The 24,461-nt window shown below is 40.3% G+C and overlaps 1 protein-coding gene across 9 annotated transcripts in view; it reads right to left on the bottom strand.

Moving 5' to 3' along the window:
• The window catches only part of LOC122874125 (B-cell receptor CD22-like), a 65,412-nt gene that overhangs the window by 13,701 nt on the left and 27,250 nt on the right, over nt 1–24,461 (bottom strand). For 5 of the 9 annotated variants that reach the window (XM_044191747.1, XM_044191738.1, XM_044191745.1 and 2 more), the window contains 4 exons: nt 24,058–24,285; nt 23,044–23,307; nt 22,448–22,708; nt 9,994–10,257 (listed from right to left, as the gene is read on the bottom strand). In XM_044191747.1, coding sequence (XP_044047682.1) covers nt 9,994–10,257; nt 22,448–22,708; nt 23,044–23,307; nt 24,058–24,285 — 1,017 coding nt within the window. Of the gene's footprint in view, nt 1–3,757; nt 5,330–5,463; nt 5,697–6,343; nt 6,405–6,518; nt 6,601–8,245; nt 8,507–8,688; nt 8,947–9,993; nt 10,258–22,447; nt 22,709–23,043; nt 23,308–24,057; nt 24,286–24,461 lie in introns of those variants that run through there. The other 4 variants (XM_044191741.1, XM_044191739.1, XM_044191743.1 and 1 more) reach the window with 3 other exon arrangements.

The following is a 24,461-nucleotide window of genomic DNA, read 5'->3' as shown; positions in this document are numbered from 1 at the left end:
ACATGGATGCGTGTACCCATTTTCATGGCAATCCATCCTATAGTTGTCGAGACATTTCACTCAAAACCACCAATGTCAACCTCATGGTGGAGCTAAAAGTCAAAGTCAAAGGAGTAAGTGTGTCTGTACAACTTTTCACGGCAGTCCATTCAATAGTTGTAGATTTTTCAGTGTGGAACAAAGTTGCCATCCTGCAAGCCCAACACTAAATGTAACATTGTTCCAAAAGCAAAGCAACGATTCATTCACCCCTTGATTTTTCATACGCCAGAAAAAGCTAAATGCTATTCATCCCAGGTGCCAAGTAACTGATGGTGTCTTTTTGTGTGTAATTTGGATGGTGTAACATGTACATTTCAAATACATTTTGGGTCCCAAATGTAAAATGTGACACATTGCACTTCATCATAGCACTCCAGACACCCACAGCTGTAGGACCAATTTCCCAAAGAACCTAAAAGAGGAAAGTAGACAAACAAGAGATTCAAAATATTATTTTAATAAGTAAATATTGATATTACAGCGTCCCTGGATAAATGATGGTCTAACTCTTTGATTGATCACAAAAGGTTCATTGTTGTATAAAATATATAATACATAAGTTGGGAAAACAAATCTTTCAGTAATGTTTGTCCACGATCTCCAAGATAATGTATAATAAATCTCAGTGTGATGCAAATTATTCCAGTCATAAATTACATCCACACTAATTTAACTTATAAAATAGTTAAATACACAAATAACCATCACTATAAACAAACATAAAAACATTTGTTTGTTACGTTTTATGAGTGGGTCCCCGTTTTGTTTGTACCATGCAGGGGGAGGACGAACAATAATGGTTCAACACATGGGGGAGAAATTACCAGAGACGGTAACGAAAGGAGACAGTTCACTTAAAGGACCAGTGTGTAGGAGGATCTACTGGCAGAAATGGAATATAATATTCATACGTATGTTTTCATTTGTGTGTAATCACCTGAAAATAAGAATCGTTGTGTTTTCATTACCTTAGAATAAGCTGTTTATATCCACTGGAGGAGCAGGTCCCCTTCCACGGAGGCTGCCATGTTGCACCGCCATGTTTCTACAGTAGCCCAGAACGGACAAACCAAACCTAGGGCCTTTTTGCGCTTTTAGCAAGTTTCGTGGCCACCGTAGTTTCTCCTACAAGCTTGGAAGGGGCGTGTGAGGCGAGATCTGGCAACATCTCTCTGTTGGCAGGGACGGTCCAGAGAGTTATTAGTTATAATTAAGTAAGTTATAAGTTATGTTAAAGTTTCTTATCTACCAATAACATCATGCACACACAACCCTTTATGCTTTCATCCATCCACACGACATTCACAACACTTCCAAATGAGATGGGGGGAGAGGCAGGAGACAAGAAGTGTATTTTTGATTATTCTTATGAAAACTATAGTCTGTACTGCAGTAATTCACAGCTGGTTGTGATGCTGAGGCCGGGTACGTCCGTGTAAAAGATACATGAGGTCATGGTACAGAACATTAGCTAAAAATTTCAAAACAAGTGTCATGTTAGTGGGAAACTGGAGTAAACTCACACACTGAAGGAGAAGGAAAATCCTGACGTCCTTTAAGAGCACAGGAACAGCTGTCTGCAGGATAAAAGTAGCCTGAATAAAATGTTTCTTCCTGAATTACTTTCTATTCTTGTACCAGATGTAGGAAGTTTGATCATGTAGACGACAACTGCTGTGACACATAAGCTGTGACCAAGTACATGTTTCAGTTATGCATGGTGTTGATCTGCTCATCTGCACTTGGAAACCTGGATTTGTAAAGAACCAACGGCTCCCACAACTGATATGTGGGAGACCAAATTAATGACCAGTAAACCAACTTAGATTAAAGCAGTAGTTCCCAACCTATTTTATCAGACGTATCCCCACAGCCCTGCAAAATGAACTCAAAGACCCAATCATCAACATCTACATTTATTTCAACCATTTATCCAGTACTTTTAGCTAAATATTTCAACTGTTTACCCACGGATTTTTATCTGTCTATTTCATCCATTTACGTATACTGTTTATCAATACTTTTAGCTAACTATTTCAACTGGTAATCCATTCTTTTTTAACAATTGATCCATTACTTTTAGCGAGGCAAACTATTTCAACCGTTTATCCCTCAATTTAGTTATTCTCATAGCTGCTCCGCTCATCTCTCTGTCTGTGAAAACATGTCAGAAGGTGTGCATAAGAAATACCGTGCAGTATATCAGTTTTTCAAATCAATAAGCAGCTCTGCTTAAGAAAGTGGTCTTGAATGTATCTTCTGTGGTTACAACAGTTGTGTAAGACAGCTGATAAAAGCCGTCCTGGCTTCCTTCCTCTCTACATCATTAACATGCATGAGCAGCTGAATGTCTGTAGGCTACATCCTCAGTTTGAGATGAAGAAATGACTCATTCTATGCATGAACTTCCTAATATACTGTAAACTATGTGGCCTGTTTGAACCCACCCATCCACACCACAGTACCCCACTCATAAGAGGAACATTTTGCAACAAAAGAATAATTGATGTCACAGTTCAGTTTCTGAGCTGATAAATGTGGAATATTTCAAGCCAGCAAGGTCAGCTTCCTTATTCGTCTGTCACTGACACCAACAGAGGCTGTAACAACCGCAGCTGACAGCTCGATTGGTCTCCTGAAAATATGCATTGAGTTTGACAGATCATTCTCGACTTTGGAAAGCACTGGTGATAAAAACAGTCTCACCTCAAGGTCCACTTGACAAAAGTTGTCCATGTTGTCTTGAAAGTTGAAAAACTTTGTTTAAAGTGCTCAGGAAAAAAAAGGGACATTTGAACAAGTGACCGTTGTGACATCCCTACTCCCCTTAGTTATATATTTCTACACTGTGGTATTACTACTTTTACCCAAGTAAAATGTCTAAATACTACCTTCACCACTGGTTACAACTGTAGGTAGTAAGCCATTTAGCAAGGCATGCTAATAAATAATAATAATAATAAAACTTTATTTATAGAGCACTTATCAAAACAAAGTACAAAGTGCTTTACAACAAGATAAATAAAATACCACAGTGAATGACGAGATATAAAGAAATAAAATACATAAAATACACAAAAGCAATAAAATAAACAGTAAAATAAACAGGCAGTTCAGGTAAAATCAGGATCTGCTTTCAGACAAAAATGTGTTTTGAGAAGAGACTTAAACGAAGACACTGACTCAGACAACCTAATTTCTTCAGGCAGGTTGTTCCAGAGCCTCGGGCCCTGATAGCAAAAGCTCTCTCCCCCTTAGTTTTCATCCTGGACTCAGGAACAGAGCCCTGCCCGAAAATCTCAAACTACGTGAAGGTTCATAAGGGATTACAAGGTCTAAAATATAGTCTGGAGCCAGGCCATGGAGAGCCTTAAATGTAATCAACAAGATCTTAAAATCAATCCTAAAACAAACAGGGAGCCAATGTAAAGAGGCTAAAACAGGTGTGATGTGATCGTACCTCTTGGTCCTGGTTAAAAGGCTAGCAGCTGAGTTCTGTACAGTCTGCAGTCGTGTCAAAGTTTTTTGATTAAGACAAGAGAACAGGCTGTTACAATAATCGAGGCGTGAGGAGATAAAAGCATGTACATCAGTTTCTGCATCACTAAGATTTAAAATAGATCGGATTTTTGCTATGTTTCTCAGGTGATAAAAACATGATTGGACAAGCTTAGTGATATGTTAATCAAAACATAAATTGCTATAAAACAGGACACCAAGATTTCTTGCAACAGGCTTGATATGTTGTGACAGGTTACCAGTAGATGGCAGTATTTGTTTAGTGATGTGTTGGGGTCCAATAACAATTGTGCATGACAAATTTCTTATCAAATGAAAAAATAGCTGCAAAACGTGTTAATTAACCTGGTGCGTTTTTTAATCTTTCACTTCTTCATTTTTGTGAAGTGTGATTCAAATGTAGTCAAAGTAAAAGTTTCAAAAATGAGTTTACTGAGAGTAAACCAACCTCAAGTCCCACTGTGGTGCCAGAGAAAACACCACAAACTGCATCCGGACCCTCCTCAGTAAGAGTTTCAAATCTGAATGTGCAACAAACTGATCTCTCACCAAAGCTGTAGACTGTGGACAGAGCTGCAGTAGATTCCTGCCTACCAACAGCAGGAGGAAATCTGGTGTGAGATAAAGGACAGGATGTAGGATCTGTGCTCTTCATACACCAGCACTGAAAAGCCCAGAGATCTCTCTTAGGGGATATATGACCTCCTGGGTCCTCCGTTATCTGAACCCTGAACACCTTGCATAAACATGCCGGGAAAAGAATTTATTACCTGAATATCTTTATTTAAAAAAAATATCAGGTTATTTAAACAACATCAAACAAGTCATATTAACAAACCAAAAACAGTGTGAAATAAGTCACAGGCTTAAAAACACACAAAACCACAGATTGTGGTAAAGATAAACTGTATATAGAGAAATGTATTTGACAAGATGTTGGAAATTGTTTGCTAGCACTGACAGTAAAATATTGTTCTTTAGTAACATTTTTAACCAAAATCTGTTTTGGGATTCATAAATTACAAACTGTTAGCTAACTGATACTAGTACTCCGAGGCTGGATGTAATAACAATGGTTAATGTAGAATATCAACTCAAACCTGATATTCACGCATTTTATTTAGCTAGAGTGAGATAACTGGTAACGTGAGACAAAGTAAAATGACTGTAACCAGCAGTTTAACATACGGCACCTTGCGCACTGATTTAGAACAGGGGTTAAACTGCTGAACAGGTTTGAGGAATCCAATCCAGTGACCATGGTATTGTACACTAGAGTATAAACTGACAAACATCTGAAACTGTTGGATTTACTAGTTTACTAAATCATTTAAGATTATATGGAAACTGGTGATGAGTGTAATGGATACACATTGTCCACATGAAGATCTCGTTTAGTCTGCTGGATGTGTGGATTCCTTTAATTTTGCATTTTGACAAATAGCACTGCCGATACCTTTTATAAAACCGCCAAATATGGTGGGGGAGCAGAGGACAACTTTTGTGAGAAACTTTTGTGAGAACCTGTTGGTAATAGGAGAAGCTAAGTTTGTCTGTTGTTTATGTGTGGGATTTTACAGGTGCCTCTTTTTTTCTTCATTATTGACCAGGTCAGTCCTGAGAAATGTATTTTAATGTCACTGTGGAAACCTGCTTAAACACTGTAAAGTGACAGACCACAGATTCATGTTGTGTTCATACTCTTGGGTTTTTGGCGACTGTGCTGTACAGTGCAGATGCATCCTCCACAGCCTCTTGACGTCTTAATCTGGGAATGAAAAAACATATTAACTCAGAACAGGTTTAAAATAACAGGCAGATGCAACAGCAATAAAACACTGGGGATAAAAACATTGACTGTTTCAAACTTTGTGTAGCAAAGAAAAATTGTCATGGACTCACTCTGGGGAAGCACTAGCACTCTTAAAGTTGACAATAGTGTACTCCACACCGTCCTCCTCCTCCTCCTCTTCATGCTTGTGTCTGTTGTGCTGAGCTGGTCTGATGTTGGAGTAGAGAGGATCTTCCTGGTCTTTAGAGAAACTGACGCTGGCATAGCAAAGGTCGCCCGGCTCCTCTGCTGGTTTTCTCTGTACTGCAGCTGAAGGGTGGTCATACTCTGAACTCATGTTTAGCTGAAGGGTAATAATCACATAGACAAGATTACTTAAGTGGTTAGCTTTGTGAGTAAGTGGGTAAGTATGATTTTTATTGGCCTGTAACACAAAATGAGCATATAGTAAAACATCTGCAGGGTTAAGGGTGGGGGGTTGTTATAAAAGATGTTTATTTCATGTTCTCTGTCGTGGAACCACAAGCCTCATTTTCAAAGCCAAGAAGTGAACCAGAGGTTAGAGGTCACTTCTGTTTTTGTTGTTGTAATCCCGACTGGTCACCAGTAGAGGCCAATGAAAGTCAAGGATTGCCTAAGTCCCTGTTATTTATAAAAAGCTAACATGAATTTGTAAATGGAGAGGAATATACCAACAGCAATGAAAGGGCCAAAGCCACATCACCAACACTGTTGATGAAAACAATACAGTCTCAGCAGTTTATAATTTATGACACAGGATGACTGGGTAAAGGACAACAAGGGTGAGACACAGACATATGGCTATAGGTTTATCAAATGGAAATGAACAGGATGAAAACAGAGAGGGTGACAGAGACAGAAGGTTTAGTTTGGGTGAAGAAAGTATCTAAAGAGGGACATGAAGGACGATTCAACTGAGTTTTCAGGCGAGAGTGGACTCTGAGTAATACCTGAACTCTTCTTCCTCACCTGTGCTGTGCTGTCTGGTCTCTCTTCAGGCTCTGGGGTTTGTTTCGAGTACCTCTTTCTTCTGGATAGGACAATGAATGAACAAACAAATGAATCATCAAATTAAATTACTAAACAACTGACAGAATTTAAGGTGTATTACTAAATATAATCACAGAAAATCTGAACTGCTCACCTAATCAATAGGAAGGCACAGAGGAATATGACAGCCAGAAAAATGGCAGTGATTGATCCAGCAGCTACTGATTTCATTGAACCTGGGAAACAGTGATCGAACAGAAACACTGACAATTAATTATGGAATTACAGGTTGTTTGGTAATTACTGCTAATTAGGCAGGAAGTCATAGATCTTCAAACAGAAGCATTCTAAATAATGACTCATGTGAACTGGAAATTCATAACATGACAAAATGGTCTTACCAACAGCACAGAATAAGGAGTTTAATGCAGTGTAACACCCCTGTGCCAATATACTGGTGGTCCCTAATGCTTGGACAACAGCTAATTGTGTGTCTGATTGTGAGCTATTTTGCACTCCAGGTTAAAGATTAATGATTGACTTTGTAGTCAATTATCTAATCTTCGGCCATATGTCTTGGACTCTTGAGCAGTGCTGTCAACTGATCTCAACCTGGTGGCGAGGTAGATCAACTGATGAAGAAGCTGCAGGACAGACCTTGCAAAACCAAACGTGTAGTGAAGATAAACTGGGTACATCTCAGTGAGGCCCCTCTGAGGATTTCAACTCCCACCTCCAGAGGAATCTTTTCTGCTTCCAGGGAGAAGTTGGGGAAATGGAATCTGAATGGGCCATGGTCAAAGCATCTGTTGGGGAGGTGGCTGTTAGGAGCTGTGGTGACAAGGTCACAGTCTCTGTTGAGGCGGCAAATAAAGATCCCGATGATGGACTCCTGCAGTGACGGTTGACGTCGATTGGAAAGTAAATGGTCTTTGTAGGTTTGGTTAACCCAGGAGACTCCTGAATCAGCAGACAGGTACAGGTATCAGGAGGCCAGTAGGACTACAGCTTCTGTGGTCACACAGGCAAAAACACGGGTGTGGAAGGAGTTCGGGGAATCCACAGAGAAGGACTCAGAGATTCTGGGAAACTGTGAGACAACTTAGGAATGAGAGGCAGGCCCTGTCCCAGGCTGCTGTCAGAAGCAAAGAAGTGCTGACCTCGACTGGGGATGTAGTTGGACAGTGAATGGAAAACTCTGAGGAACCCAGCCGAAAACACCATATGTAGAGAAAGGAGAGTTGGAAGACTTGTGGGAAGCCTTACCCAGCACTCTTGCAGAGGTCACTGAGGTAGCCAAAAAGCTCCACAGTGGCAAGACTAAACCAGATCTTGTTGGGCTGTGTTGGTTGACACGCCACTGCAGTGTAGCGAAGAGGTTGGGGACAGTGCCTGTGGACTGGCAGACAGAGGAGGTGGTTCCCATTTTTAAACAAGGGAGTGTGAGTATGCTTGAAATATTGGGTTTCACAAAATACCTTTGCCAAGACAACTCCAGCTGTGAACCTCGAATTCAGGAAAGCAACACGAAGGTGGAGCAATACATTTTTGAGTGTAGCAGTGGATCACATGTTGACTCTTAAAAGAATTCTGAAGTGGTTATGGGAGATTTGTGCAAACATATTTGATTTGCAAATGTATCTATGTTGACATCTATTTGTCATCTAGACTCTCAGCTAGGTAGCTAAAGACTGCAGAAATAAATTGGGTGCTGTAACTAAAGCAGGCTTGTACCTGCAAGAATGACCTCTAGTGCAGCAACACCATTATGGATCCCACAACAGTTATAGGCAGAAGTACTGTTATTGGCTTGTTTAACTGGATGGTTAAGATGATGTTGAAGTGAATGGGTGTGTATCTAGGTTAATGAGCATGATTTACCTGCCACAACAATCAAATGTGAGGTGGAGTTAGTACTTCCTCTGCTGTTCTGGGCTTCACAGTAATAATTCCCACTGTGTTCAGGTCTGATGTCAGTGATGGTGAAGATCTGTCCTGAAGCTTTTGGTGAGTCTTCGTTCTCCTTGTACCAGGTATAATTAGCTGCTGGGTTAGCATCACTGCTACAGGTCAGATTCATTGAACTGCCCTCCACTATCTGACCAGAGGGACTCACTGACACAGAGGGAAGCTTTGGAGGATCTGGAAGAGAACATGTATAGAAATACATGAAACAGAGAAACTGTTTCAGTCAAAGACAAACTAGGTTGATGTTTTTAGTATGACATTGTTTCTACCAGCCTAAGCTCATCAGATGTTTACATCGACTGTCTGTAATTAAACACATTGTATGTCGAAGAGATTTGCTGATGTGTTGTACTTACACTGGACATCTATGCGTACAGATGTGGAGTTGACCTGGCCATACTCATTCTCAGACTGACAGTGGTACATCCCGCTGTCCTCTAAACTGATAGAGGTGAAAGGATAAATGTCTTCTGGTCCCTTAAGTGTTTGGTTCTCCTTGTACCAGGTGTATTTAGCTGCTGGGTTAGCATCACTGCTGCAGGTCAGAGTCACTGAACTGCCCTCCAGTATCTCAGCAGAGGGACTCACTGACACAGAGGAGGTCTTTGGAGCATCTGGAGGAAATGTGTTAACAGGGTTATTCTAGATTAAGGGTGTGTTACTAAAGTAGCACATATGGTTTTTAAATCCTAAACTGTGAATAGCTGTGTGTAGCAGCATTTTAGACTTCAAAGGAGGTCTGACAAACGGATGTGCGACTGTTTGAATCTGAGTCCCAAAACTGCATGAAACTCCTAAAATCTCCTGGAGCTGCTCAGTGAATTACAGCAGACTGTGAATGTGAAGCACGCAGAGCTGAAGACAGTAGGCATGATCAGTAAAATCTTCTCCTGCAAATACTGGAAGGATTTACGCTGTTTGTTACTTTTAAATAAGCTGTTTCCATGTTAGACTCTGATCTTAACATTATCTGCCATTCTAACAAGGTCACAAAAACAGAATTTTTCCATCTGAGGAACATTGGCAAAATTTGATCATTTTTAACTCAGAACGATGCTGAAATGCTGATGCATGCTTTTGTTACTAGTCGCTTAGACTACTGCAACTCTCTTTTTACTGGTCTCCTTCAAAAGTCTTTAAGAACATTACAGATATTTCAGAAAGCTGCAGCCAGGATTTTGACCAATACAAAAAAAAGAGATCACATTGCCCCTCTGCTCGCATCACTGCACTGGCTACCTGTATCTTTTAGAATTGATTTTAAAGTCCTTTTACTTATCTACAAAGCATTACATAATCAAGCACACTCATACATCAGTGACTGCCTCTCATTTTATGTCCCAACAAGAACTCTCAGATCTACCACTGCCTTTCTTTTAGAAGTTCCTAAAGTGTCCCACAAGAAACCTGGCGAGGCTACTTTCTGTTTTTATGGCCCTAAACTGTGGAACACCCTCCCCTTGGATCTCAGGAGAGCAAACTACCTTGGGGTTTTTTAAAATAAATTAAAGACCTATCTTTTTAACTTGGCTTTTAATTTGGGTCGATGTTGCTGGAATCATTTATCAAACAGTTTATTTATTTTCTTTCTTCTTTCTATTGCCTTTGTTGTTTATTATTGATATGATATGTATTATTATTATTGTTGTTGTTTCACTCACATCTCACATTAATAGAGATGTGTTCAGATGTCCTCCTCCCCAGCTCGTTCTCAGCTGTGCAGTAATATTCTCCAGAGTCAGAGGACTGGATGGACGTGAAGACAAGCTCTGCTTCATTAATGAGAGGTTTGAGGTTTCCATTCTTCTGGTACCAGGTGTATTTAGCTGCTGGGTTGGCATCACTGCTGCAGGTCAGAGTCACTGAACTGTTCTCCACTATCTCACCAGAGGGACTCGCTGACACAGAGGAGGTCTTTGGAGCATCTGGAGGAGATATGAACATGCGTTACTTAAAGATTAGAATATGTTATCATAGACGATTGACTATTTTCATTAAAATTTCTCTTTGTTTCTTTTTGATTATCTCTAGTATTCGTCACAGCAGCTGTACAGAGTGCTGATCCTGGAGCTGTCCCAGGTTAGACTCCTGCTGGTGGAAACTGACAGCCAATAACAAGCTTTTAATCATCTGTAACTTTCAACAGCTCTACACATTCTCCTCTATATATGCTGGTTGTGTTCAGGTTGAGTCTGTCAGTCCTGACAGCTCTCTCAGTTAAGTTATAGTTGTTGATTCAACATAAAGACTTTATAGAATTATTGGAGGTGGCGAGCAAACCTTCAATTTAATTTTGGAATACAAACATCAGCACTTATTAACACACTCCCTCCTAATATCTCTTTATGCTCACAGCTGTTGGCATCATCAGTTACACACTTGCTATTTTTACAAGACTGAAACTAATATTTAGTCTTGTTTGTGTCCAGATGTTTTAGTATTGTTGTAATAGTTTGCAAATGTTCCCCGTTTCATAGTATTTTGTCCAGCCTCTGTGGTTGTAGCAGCAGTTATGTTTTTCAGATTTACCAGAACTAAGATAAAGTTTCTATAAATAATACTGCTGCGTCTACATTAAGATCTAGAAGACTCCAGTGAGGTTACGTCTGAAATTGTAATTGTATGTAATATCAGTGTGTATGCATGTTTTTTGTCCAGACACAGTGGAGTAAACTCACACACTGACGGAGAGGGGAAGTCCTCATGTCCTTTTACAGCACAGGAGATGTTGTCTCCAAGATAAAACAAGCCTTTATAAGAAGATGTCTCCACCCTTGTGATTTTCTCTCCGTTCTTGAACCAGACGTAGGAAAGACGACCAGCTGGACTGCAGCTGCTGTGACACTGCAGCTCTGCCTTGGTATAACTCTGATGGACTGCTATTCTGCTCACCTGCACCTGCAGAGCTGGTTATGAGAACAAGAAAACAATATAATTATCACTGGATCTATAAAAATGGATGATCGATGTACATACACGTCAACACAACAGTTACAATTCCTAGAAGTAGTCGCGAGCATTAGTAACTGTATTTATTTATACAACAGTAATCACACAAACCCATGATGACTGATTATTATCAACATGTTCAGGGTTTTTAAATGTGCTGTGTTGGTGTATTTACATCAGTTTGTGTTCATCAGTACCTGTGACAGTCAGAGTCGTACCAGGTAAACTACTCCTCCATTCAAAGCTCCCTGTTTTGAATTTGAAGCGATACTCAGCTGAGTCGCTCTCTCTCAGGTCAGTGATTCTCAGAGTGGAGCATCCTCCCCACGTTTCAAGGACCTGAACACGACCTGCATACTGGGAGTCTTTACTAAGGGCCTCAGGCTGTGAAGGATTCTGCCACTGATGACTACGTTCAGGACTGAACCACAATGTTGATTTATCATAATTATTGTTATAACTGTTGTATGTGCAAGAAATGTCCACTGATGAGCCTTTGGAGGCACAGATGCTTCTGTCAGTGTACGTCACTCTGTTGCAGGTTTGACCACGGACACCTGAAAGATAAAACAATGTTTTGACCATTTTTAAACCAGAGTTGGTGAGGAGTCACAATGGGGGTCTCCATATTAAAAATACATGTAGTTATAAGGCTCCACCAGATGGTGCTATGTTAGTGGAAGATTGTGGAGTAAACTCACACACTGAAGGAGAGGGGAAGTCCTCCAGTCCTTTCACAGCACAGGAATAGCTGTCTGCAGAATCAAGGTAGCCTGAATAAGAAGATGTTTCTGCCTGAATCATCTGTCCATTTTTGTACCAGACGTAGGAAGGACGATCAGGTAGACGACATCTGCTGTGACACTTCAGCTCTGCCCAATTAGAATACTGAGATCTGCTCACCTGCACCTGCAGATCTGGATTTGTGAAGAAGGAACAGGAATGTTATTTTAGACAAAACTGTCACATACACACACAACACATTTACATTATTGTTTCCTAGAAGTTGAACATTTGGAAATAATTAATATATGAATGAAAATGTTACCTGTGACAGACAAAGAGACTCCAGGTGAACCAGTTAAACTCCCACCTGGTTGGTTTGTTATGAACCTGAACTTGTACTCAGCTGAGTCGCTCTCTCTCAGGTCTGTGATTCTCAGAGTGCAGCTCTTCTCATTACAGCTGTACTGCACACGACCTGCGTACTCTGACTCTGTTCTCAGATCCACATGTTCATTTCCATTCATTTTAGTAAACCAGAATGTTTTCTCAACTGTAGTATTAAGGCTGTTTATTCTGGATGGGTATCTGTAGCTGCAGCTTATTTCCACTGTTGATCCTTTTAAGGCACAGATCTGAGTAGAGGTGTAAGTCACTCCCCAGCCATTCTGACCCTGTATCACTGTAACACACATCAGAAACTACAGTCAGACTCATAACAACATCAGGAGACAGACTTCCATCTGTAGTGGAGGTGCTTCAATGTGAAGTGGAGTGGAGAAATCGACCAATCATTCAGTTTTACATGATTTATAATGCAAAAGAACAGTCGAAGATGTACACATGATCTCTGCAGTTAATCTCTGAAAGCACTGAGGCAGGACATCATACAGAGGGGGCAGTGAAGGAACATTTTCATTTTAAGCAGTTACTGAACGGGACAAAAAAAGCCAAAGATTAAATATGAGAAAGTTGTGATACATGAAAAAAGAGTCTGCTTCGCTCGGTGGCTTTCCTTCCTGTGGTCAGGCTGCTGCAGTGTGAATGGAAACTAGAGAAATGCAGAACGCTGAGGCGTGGGCAGCTATTGTGATATGTAGATAACACAAGCAGACTTATTCTAGAGAGAGAAATAGTCACAGCTACTGATGTTTAAAAAAAATGTATAGCTGTGTTCAGGAATGAGGTAAAGGTAAACTGTATCAGATCAATTTTTAAGCATTTAACTTAGAGTAGCTTTGAAAAGTCGACACAAACATACACAATTCAGATCAATATTTTGTGAACTTCATTTCCGAAATTTTTATTTGCTCTTTTCAAACCAAAAAATCTGAATTTGCAACATTAGCATTCATTTAGAGTCGTGTTTCTGGCCATCTGATGAATGTAAGTCCAATATTCACTCTTGTGTGAGCTCTGGTCTGGCCTCCACCAGAGGCTTTTAGTGCTTTTTCACTGAAAACAGCTGCCTGCTGCTGGAAACGAGGCTGATGAGAGCAGTGAGAGTGGCTTCATTACTACAAGCAACATCTGTAACATTATACAGTCAGTTGACCCATTGTTAATACAAAAATATTCATCAGTGTGACTTAAAGTTTTGTTATCCACCTATCCACCTGCAACTCCTACAGTGAGTAATTTCTTGTGACATGAAAGACATGATACTGACTCACTTTACTTTAACATTGAATTTCCTGTGTTAATTATGCAATCGGAGAGCTCACAGTCTCTACATTTACTCTAATGCATATAAACACTGGCTAAAGTTGAGTTTGGAGGACTGCAGAACGATGTAGGAAGTTCCACAGAGCGATTCATTTTGTCTTTGTACTGTCATTACTTCCATCCACACATACACAGCTTTACTGTCTTTAATGCACAATACTAAAGTTTATAATGTTAAGGTACAGGTGTACAGAGATGCTGCTGGTGTAGAAAACAGACAGCTCTCTGTTGGTCGTCCTGTAAAGACTTCAGTTTAAAAGAGAGAAGTGAATGTCTGGTGTTGCATCACATTGCATAACATCACTCATCAAATCTATTTATTTATTAAAAAACTCTATCCTGGCATCGCCAGACTAATGCGTAGTACCTGCCAGAGCAAAGGAAACACGAGCTCGGCAGATTCATCTGGTTTCCAGGCTAAAAAAACACCTTCTGAATATCTGAAGTGTGCTAACTGCCTCACAGTATAAATGCAGATGTACAGTACCTTGTACAGAGAGAAGGAAGACAACAAATCCACTCGCTGCTGCTGTTAAACTCATAGCTGCTCCTCGCGTCTGTTAAATCCGCAGGTAGATCACATACATGAGAAACACTTAGAAATAAACATTTCTACTTGAAAAGGGAGCGTGTCATCTTTGAAGACACTTTGTCTCTCTGTGGTTGGTACAGTTGTGTTAAACAAACATTGCAGTGTTAAAAGCTGCCCTGGCTTCCTTCCTCTTTACATCATTACTATGCATCAACAGATGCCTGTAAATCCCCAAGTTGCAATGAAGAAATTATTCTTACTGTTACGTAACATGAACTTCTAAAATATAGTTTATGGAAATGACATTGAGAAAGTCATTTTGTGGCCTGGTGGTGCCGCTGACACTTTTCATGAGAAGACAGTTTCAGGGGAAAAACATAACGTTTTTAATCACTCCTTTTTTTAAACCTAGTATTGCAAGCCAGGTCCAATTTATTTACAGCCACAGTCCATACAGTATGATGACATATATACAATATTGTGCAAACTAAAAGTGAAAGTGAAACTCTTTCATTTGTTTAACCCTTTATTTTCCATAGTGCTGACAGAGCCAAGCTGTACATTGTTCACAGATGCTGTTGCCCGGCTGTGGTGTACTGGCCATCGGGTATACCGGGACAAATCCCAGTGGGCCGTCAAAAAATCCATACAGTTTCTACCGTCCGTCCGGGCCTGTCTGTCTCACGTGTGCCTGTCATTAAGTTCGGGTTAAAGGAGTTACTCCAATTGAACTCAGGGGGTGTGGGGTACAGGGCAATATTTAGGTTTTTAGAAAAGACAGGACTTAAAAGAAGACTATAGGGCAGGCATAAGACCATTCTGATCCACACTCCATTTCAGAAGGTGGCGGTAATGCACCAAAAGCTGTTTGCCAATGCCATAAAACATCAGAAGAAGAAGAAGAAGGCCCCAGGTAGAGAGCGATGGCGGAAATGGAGTCAGAGGAGGAATCGGAGCGCGAGATTGGAAACGAGGACTCAAGAGGATTTGAAAATAAAAAGAAAAGGAAGAAGAGCAATTCAAGTGATTCCGGTCAGAAAGTGAAGAAAGCAGAGCAGTATCTTGTTGGGGTGGTAGCTGTGACACAAACAGACGGCATTTTGAAGGATCCACATGAGGTCGGAAAGTTTGTAGGAGGAAAGCTTGGAGATGTAAGATCAGTCAGGATGACAAGAAGTGGGATGGTTATCATTGACTGTGTATCAAAGCGTCAGAGAGATAGAGCCCTGAAGATTTGGTCATTTAGAGATTATAGCAGTGTGATTAGCACTGATATAGCACTGCTTCCCACTTGGATCAGAGGTGAAGAAGAAGGGAGTAGTAAGCGGCGTGCCACTGACAGTAGAGGCCGAGTCCTTTCGGGAGGTTGAAGATGTGTGTGAGGCAAGAAGGTTGACAAGATTCCGAAAAGGGGAGGAGGAGGACAGTAACTCGGTGTGTTTAACGTTTGAGGGGGAATTGCCAGACAGAGTTTATCTAGATTATGTGTGTTACAGGTGAGGCCACATGAGAGAGCTCCTCTCAGATGTTTCTGCTGTCAGGAATATGGACATGTTGCTGCAGTATGTAGAGGAGGCAGGAGATGTGGGAAGGAGAACTGTAATGTGGAGTGCAAAGTGGAGAAAGAGCAAGCAAAGTGTCTGCACTGCGAGGGAAATCACCATACGGGATCAGCACAGTGCCCAAAAAGAATTTAGGAAGTAAAAGTGAGTAAGATCATAAATTTCTGGCATTTATTGCCTTGATTGTAAATTGTGCTGCTGAAATAAAGGGGAAGTCGGAAAGGATTAATATGGTGCTGGACGCTGCAAGAAGGTTCTTTAATGTTGAAGACGACAGGAAGTGCGCTTCCGGGTCTGTCACGTGATGCACACTGGTCCCCACAAGACTTGTCCCTTACATTGTGAAATGTAAGACTTACATTGTGAAAGAAGCGGCTGTAAAACGGTGAATAATTATTTTTGAGCGTCACAACCCCCCCGCGAAATGACTCGTTTCATTATCCGAATTAAAACCATTCGGTCTTATAACATTTGGAAAGTCCAGAAGAGCCGTACAAATAAATAGTTTTATCCCCATTCAAGATAGCGGAGGGCTAAACCGGAAGTTAGCCGACTCGAGCCTGCCGAGGGAGGCGGAATTAAATGAAACACTAGTGCGCTTGCGCCTGTACCCTGAAGTTAATTGTAAGAAGTCAAATTAAAACATAGTTAATTGTGAGGCGACATCAGTCACAACATCTTGAAGCTCATGTATCATTAGCCTATAACTTATGCAAAATAAGCAAGAAAGATGTCAACATTTCTGCAATTTCTACTTTCTCCGAGGCTAAAGGTAGGCCTATGCTCTTTGAGGTGATTGTATATAATATTTACAGTCACATAAATAATATATGATATTTAAATATGGGTATATATTATCTGAATTATAGAGCTGATTCATCAGATGAGGTCAAAATTAGGGAGGAAAATGGTTCAAAGGTCAAATGGGAGAAAATCCCCATTGAAACACAGTCAAGTGGGCTTAAAGGGAACTTCAGTGAATTTATGGTTAAAAGACAGAATACTTTATTTTATGCACATGACATTTAAAAAAACAACTATATGAAAGGAATCTATATATGGTGCACTAACATAACTTGAAAAGTATAAAGTGATCACGCAGAAAAGTAGTTAGCTATAGTCAGGTATAGCTAATTTTGCCCACCAGGTAAAAATGTTAATTAAAAAAATAGATAAAGATAAACATACACATTTATGTATTGTCTATTTAACAGTATAATAATAAAAACTGCATACAAAAATGGAAACTGTACATGCTTATCATGCATTGTCATTGCAATGAACCATGCTATGTAGCTACTGTGTTGTCTATTTGCATTTCAAAAGAACCAATATTTCTAATTCAGGTAAGATTTTAACCTATGTCTTATTCAAAACACTAATCACTTACATTTTGATAACAAATGAGTGGGCTGCTCATCAAAAACAGGAGTAGAACTATGCAAAAAAAAATTCTTCTGAGGGAACCAGACTTACCAAAGTTTTTTGTAACTTCTGGGATCAGCAGGCACATGTCACACATGTGCTTCGACAAATCTGATTGGCTTACAATAAAAAGTGTCATTTATGTAACGAGCAGCTTCATTGGAAGAAACATCACACAGCAAAAAATATATAGTTTTTTTATTTGATTTAGAAGTTGCTTATATGATAGATAAGTGGGCTTATATGGTACGTGGGCTTAATAATAAAATAATAAAACTTTATTTATAGCGCACTTATCAAAACAAAGTAAAAAGTGCTTCACCGAGAGGGAAATACAATACTACAGTGAATGATAAAATACATTTAAAAAACAATAAAATAAACAGACAGCTCAGGTAAGATCAGGATATGCTTTCTGATAAAAATGCATTTTGAGAAGAGACTTAAACGAAGACACTGACTCAGACAGCCTAATTTCTTCGGGCAAGTTGTTCCAGAGCCTCGAGGCCCTGATGGCAAAAGCTCTGTCCCCCTTAGTTTTCATCCTGGACTCAGGAACAGAGCCCTGCCCGAAGATCTCAAACTACGTGAAGGTTCATAAGGGATTACAAGGTCTAAAATATAGTCTGGAGCCAGGCCATGGAGAGCCTTAAATGTAATCAACAAGATCTTAAAATCAATCCTAAAACAAACAGGGAGCCAATGTAAAGAGGCTAAAACAGGTGCGATGTGATCGTACCTCTTGGTCCTGGTTAAAAGCCTAGCAGCTGAGTTCTGTACAGTCTGCAGTCGTGTCAAAGTTTGTTGATTAAGATAAGTGAACAGGCTGTTACAATAATCGAGGCGTGAGGAGATAAAAGCATGTACAACAGTTTCTGCATCACTAAGATTTAAAATAGATCGGATTCTTACAATATTTCTGAGGTGATTTTAAAAACATGATTGGACAAGATTAGTGATATGTTGCTCAAAACATAAATTGCTATCAAACAGGACACCAAGATTTCTTGCAACAGGCTTGATATGTTGTGATAGGTTACCAGTAGATGGCAGTATTTGTTTAGTGATGTGTTGGGGCCCAATAACAAGGATTTCAGTTTTATTTGAGTTGAGCTGAAGAAAATTTATTGACATCCAGTATTTTTGTCAGACAGGCAGTCCTGCAGAGAACTCAGCATATTAAGGTCAGTGGTCTTGACAGGGAGGTACAACTGTGTGTCATCCGCATAACAGTGAAAAGAAATCCCATGTCTGCAGATTACATCACCCAAGAACTGAACACATGCCTGCGTCTGCATTCATTAAAAGGTCATTAGTGACTTGGAGAAGGGCTGTCTCAGTGCTGTGGTGCTGACGAAAACCACATTGGAACTTTACAAAGGTACTATTGTTTTCCACAGCAGCAAGAAGCTGCTTAGAAACAATTTTTTTGAGAACCTTGGAAATAAAAGGCAGTTTGGAGATTGGACGATAGTTATCCAGGAGGGTGGGATCAAGCCCAGGTTTTTTTAGGACTGGCTGGACACAAGCAGGTTTAAAGTAGTTTGGGATGCAGCCAGTGGAAAAGAACTTTTCACAATCCGCATCACAGTCAGCAGCAGCATAAGGAGTGGCTGGGTTAACTATCTGATCCACAGACTGAAGTATATTAGAACCTGTTTTTAGGCTGCGGTGCACAAGAACCATTATAAACTGTTTTAACCAAAGAAATTATCCTGATCTCTACTAATATCTGAGATTTGGGATGTTTGTGAGAAAAAAGTCAGAGCAAAATGATTTAAATTTGATTTGTGTTCATTACTGATAAATACAAACTTTATTCTGAATAACAATCACAAAAAGAGTTTGTTTAAAGCTGAAATCCAAACCTTTCTGCACACTATCGCCCTCTGCAGCAGTGACAGGGAACTGAAATGATGTTCAAACTACAGAGTTGTTGTGGAAGCTGGCTGTTTATTTCAATCTGCCACTGCAACACTTTGAAAATGTTACAGCTAACACAGTGTGACAGAGCTGGGCTCATGTTTGATTCCAGTGTGTTTCAGTATAGACTGTACATGCTGTGAAATACTTTGCTTTCAGTTCGACATGTCTGTTTTGAACAACTTTATTGGCTTTCTCTGCCAGGACAGGTGTGATGTGATAGGGCAATCAGTATTTCGTAAAAGCAATTCATTACATACAAATTTAAAATAACATTTTGCAAACCAAGTTAAATCCTGAACATATGTAATGCACCTGCACAGGTAAAATAAAGCTTACATTCTACTCAAATCTTCTGCTATATGCTGCTGCTGACTGCCTGTGCTGCTGACATCTACCTGCTGCTGAAAACTGAAAATGAAAACGTTTGGAGTTGAAGGTAAATGTATCCACTTCCCCCTCATCCTCCACAGCCCCCCGTTCTCCACTGGACTACTTCGATGTTGTACTTCTCTCTGTTTCCATCCAGGTGAGTCCCCTCTGGTTTGACTGCATCTGAAGAAAGTCACATACAGTTTTGGTTCAAGGCTGAGGCGTTGGTATAATCAGGACCAGACTCCAACTGATGGGGAGAGAAAACAAGATGAGAGTCAAAGGCCTCATTAATGGAATTTGGAGGCAGTAAGATTTTATATTTCAATGTATAACATCTAAAATGTACATGTTTAAAGAAAAATAGTTTCCTTAAATTGCTCTTTGCCTCTGAATTTATAAGTATAACCCTTTGGTAGAGTAAGTTCTGTTGCCCAATATCTCTCTCACCTCCATAGTCTCTATGGGTTCATTTGGTTCAGGGGTGGAGCTCAGAGTTTTCTTCTTCCTGAAATTAATCCAAAAACAAGCAAATACATAAAAAGTTTAATCGAAAACACCAAAACTATGGCAGTAAATATTCAAAGTGAAAGATCAGTGATGGAACTGATTCATTTTTATAGTTTCACCTCTTCCACAGACAAGAAAGAAGCAGAGGAATCAGTATCACAACCACCAGAGTCAACCTGATGATATTCATTATCATTGCTGATTTATCTAGAAATGGAGATAGACAGTTATTAGAGAAACTGCACTGGACCTTACTGGGGTTTGATTCATAATTCAGTTTATCAGGTGACGCTGTGTGTTAATCAGCCAATTAGTGTCATGGAGAAACATACCTGCCACAACAATCAAATGTGAGGTGGAGTTAGTACTTCCTCTGCTGTTCTGGGCTTCACAGTAATAATTCCCACTGTGTTCAGGTCTGAAGTCAGTGATGGTGAAGATCTGTCCTGATGCTTTTGGTGAGTCTTCATTCTCCTTGTACCAGGTATAATTAGCTGCTGGGTTAGCATCACTGCTACAGGTCAGAGTCACTGAACTGCCCTCCACTATCTGACCAGAGGGACTCACTGACACAGAGGGAAGCTTTGGAGCATCTGGAGGAGAACATGTATAGAAATACATGAAACAGAGAAACTGCTTTTAGTCAAAGGCAAACTAGGTTGTAGTTTTGAGTGCCACCTACTGGGAGGGGCACCAGAGAGAAACATTAACAACATATAAACAGCAGATGTCATAATTTATCTGATGCCCTATCTACTAATGCTCCACTTGATAAGCTGTGCTGCAGGTTCCCAACATGGCAGGGGAGAAGCTGTAGTGACTAGCTTGTATCTATGGCAATTAGTGAAAATACAGCATTGACATGTTTTATTATGTCAGAATGGACAAGAGAGGCATTTACATGGTGAATTACTCCTAACTCATTAAAGCTGTAAACTTTGTAACAATGAAAATATCTAAAACAAATCAACACAGAATGAAAGCATGTCTATATTTCACAGGACACACATCTAAACCAAAAACACAGCATGTCACAAAACGTCATTCAACAGGCCGACCATAGGTTCAGATTTTTGAGTGTATCTTAATGTAATACTTTCATTGCCATATACACAATGAAAGAGTCATTGGTCACTGCAGTCAGTCCTCCTCTCCACACTGGCCATGCAGCGATCCTGTTTCAGCACAACTACACTGTAAGAAATGAGGGTTAAATCTACTGTTCTCATTCTGTGCAAAATGCTGTCTAAAGATCAGCCGCAGCTAACATGAGGTCTCAGTAGTCTCAGTTAGACTGAGTGGGTATCTTTGTCCTGGTAGCTGTGTGTAGGTTTACTGCCAGTGTTGTGTCTCGGCCAGAAACCTACATACTATCAGGACGTATCCCTCCGAGGCCCTATTTGGGGAAGCTTTGGAGCATCTGGAGGACAAAAGAGAGGCAACTTATCAATCTTTGTTTACAGGCCTGTTTTTAGGCACAGGCTGCCACGAGCTAGGAGGAGCAATACAATTATTTTGATTCATTATTCTGATGCCCCAGTTGTTACTCTGTTATCCACCTGCTTTAGAAATCCTGCTTCATGAGACAGGCTGTTGTCGCCTCTACAGAGCTAGCTAGCAGGCTGTAATAACCACTAATAGACCTGCACATGAAACTTTTCCACAGGTGTCCTCTTTGTGGCCCTTTTCTGTGAAGAAGTGGCCTCCCACAGGAATCACAAAAATGTTCTTCTCACATCGTGGACAAAGCATTATTTCTCCAAAGTTTGTGAAGCAAAGTGCCGCTGGGACATTGTAACTTTCATGGCTTTACTTAGAGAGGAGCTGCATGCAATATCCATGTGGTTGGCATGGCACCGCTGACATTACATCTTTCAACACAGTGTCAAGCTCGGGCTGTTAGGTGACTGACCCCCTGTGGTTCTCTACACACACACAACTGCTAAGATATTAAACACACACATTTCAAACACTGAAATCATCTGAAGTACTGTATAGTGTCCACTGTCAGGATGAGTCCTAAATCAGAGCTGTCGGGGCATTTAAAATGTAAGCACCAGTCCAAAGAATAAAATATAATAATAATAAAATAAAAATATTTCCTCTAAAGAATCCCAATATTTTTTCCATTGTGTCGAGGGGATTATTACAGCGAGTTTTCCATTTTTCGGCTTATATGCAATTTCACATCTGACAGACACATGAACTCATATGATTGGATGTTACTGAGGCTTCCTCCAACTCCACCTGCTGATTCGGTGTTCCTCCATTGTGCCAGGATTGGAGTTTGGGTTTAAGCTTTTGCCCAGTTTCAGGAAAAAAGGCCCAAAGACAATTTTTAAAAGCATTGTCTGATTAGTAGTAAATATAAATTTTCTAATGTGTTGCACTTACACTGCACATCTATAAATAGAGATGAAGAGTTGATCTGTCCATAGGGATTCTCAGACTTGCAGGAGTAGCTCCCTCTGTCCTCTGAGCTGATGGAGGTGAAACGGTAAATGCCTTGTAGTCCCTGAGGTGGTGTTTGGTTCTCCTTGTACCAGGTGTAAATAGCTGCTGGGTTAGCATCACTGCTGCAGGTCAGAGTCACTGAACTGCCCTCCATGATTTTACCAGAGGGACTCACTGACACAGAGGAGGTCTTTGGAGCATCTGAAGGAGATGTGTTAACAGGGATTATTCTAGGTTAAGGGTGTGTTACTACAGTAGCACATATGGTTTTTAAATCCTAAACTGTGAATAGCTGTGTGTAGCAGCATTTTAGACTTTGAAGGAGGTCTGACAAACGGATGTGTGACAGTTTGAATCTGAGTCCCAAAACTGCATGAAACTCCTAAAATCTCCTGGAGCTGCTCAGTGAATTACAGCAGACTGTGAATGTGAAGCAGGCAGAGCTGAAGACAGTCGGCATGATCAGTAAAATCTTCTCCTGCAAAGACTGGACAGATTTACGCTGTTTATTATTTTAAATACGCTGTTTTACTCACATCTCACATTAATAAAGATGTGTTCAGATGTCCTCCTCCCCAGCTCGTTCTCAGCTGTGCAGTAATACTCTCCAGAGTCAGAGGACTGAATGGACCTGAAGACAAGCTCTGCTTCATTAATGAGAGGTTTGAGGTTTCCATTCTCCTTGTACCAGGTGTATTTAGCTGCTGGGTTGGCATCACTGCTGCAGGTCAGAGTCACTGAACTGTTCTCCACTATCTCACCAGAGGGACTCGCTGACACAGAGGAGGTCTTTGGAGCATCTGGAGGGGATGTGAACATGCGTTACTTAAAGATTAGAATATGTTATCATAGACGATTGACTATTTTCATTAAAATTTCTCTTTGTATATTTCTTTTTGATTATCTCTAGTATTCGTCGCAGCGGCTGTCCATAGTGCTGATCCTGGAGCTGTCCCAGGTTAGACTCCTGCTGGTGGAAACTGACAGCCAATAACAAGCCTTTAATCATCTGTAACTTTCAACAGCTCTACACATTCTTCTCTATATATGCTGGTTGTGTTCAGGTTGAGTCTGTCAGTCCTGACAGCTCTCTCAGTTAAGTTATAGTTGTTGATTCAACATAAATAGAATTATTGGAGGTGACGAGCAAACCTTCAATTTAATTTTGGAAAACAAACCTCGGCACTTATTAACACACTCCCTCCTAATATCTCTTTATGCTCACAGCTGTTGGCATCATCAGTTACACACTTGCTATTTTTACAAGACTGAAACTAATATTTAGTCTTGTTTGTGTCCAGATGTTTTAGTTTTGTTGTAATAGTTTGCAAATGTTCCCCGTTTCATAGTATTTTGTCCAGCCTCTGTGGTTGTAGCAGCAGTTATGTTTTTCAGATTTACCAGAACTAAGATAAAGTTTCTATAAATAATACTGCTGCGTCTACATTAAGATCTAGAAGACTCCAGTGAGGTTACGTCTGAAATTGTAATTGTATGTAATATCAGTGTGTATGCATGTTTTTTGTCCAGACACAGTGGAGTAAACTCACACACTGACAGAGAGGGGAAGTCCTCATGTCCTTTTACAGCACAGGAGATGTTGTCTCCAAGATAAAACAAGCCTTTATAAGAAGATGTCTCCACCCTTGTGATTTTCTCTCCGTTCTTGAACCAGACGTAGGAAAGACGACCAGCTGGACTGCAGCTGCTGTGACACTGCAGCTCTGCCTCGGTGTGAGACTGATGGACTGTTATTCTGCTCACCTGCACCTGCAGAGCTGGTTATGAGAACAAGAAAACAATATTATTATCACTGGATCTATAAAAATGGATGATCGATGTACATACACATCCTCTATATATGCTGGTTGTGTTCAGGTTGAGTCTGTCAGTCCTGACAGCTCTCTCAGTTAAGTTATAGTTGTTGATTCAACATAAAGACTTTATAGAATTA

This window comes from Siniperca chuatsi, linkage group LG3, assembly GCF_020085105.1.
Source record: "Siniperca chuatsi isolate FFG_IHB_CAS linkage group LG3, ASM2008510v1, whole genome shotgun sequence".
Classification (NCBI taxonomy): domain Eukaryota; kingdom Metazoa; phylum Chordata; class Actinopteri; order Centrarchiformes; family Sinipercidae; genus Siniperca; species Siniperca chuatsi.
Note: the sequence above shows the minus strand (reverse complement) of the source record. Positions and strands in the feature narration are given on the sequence as shown.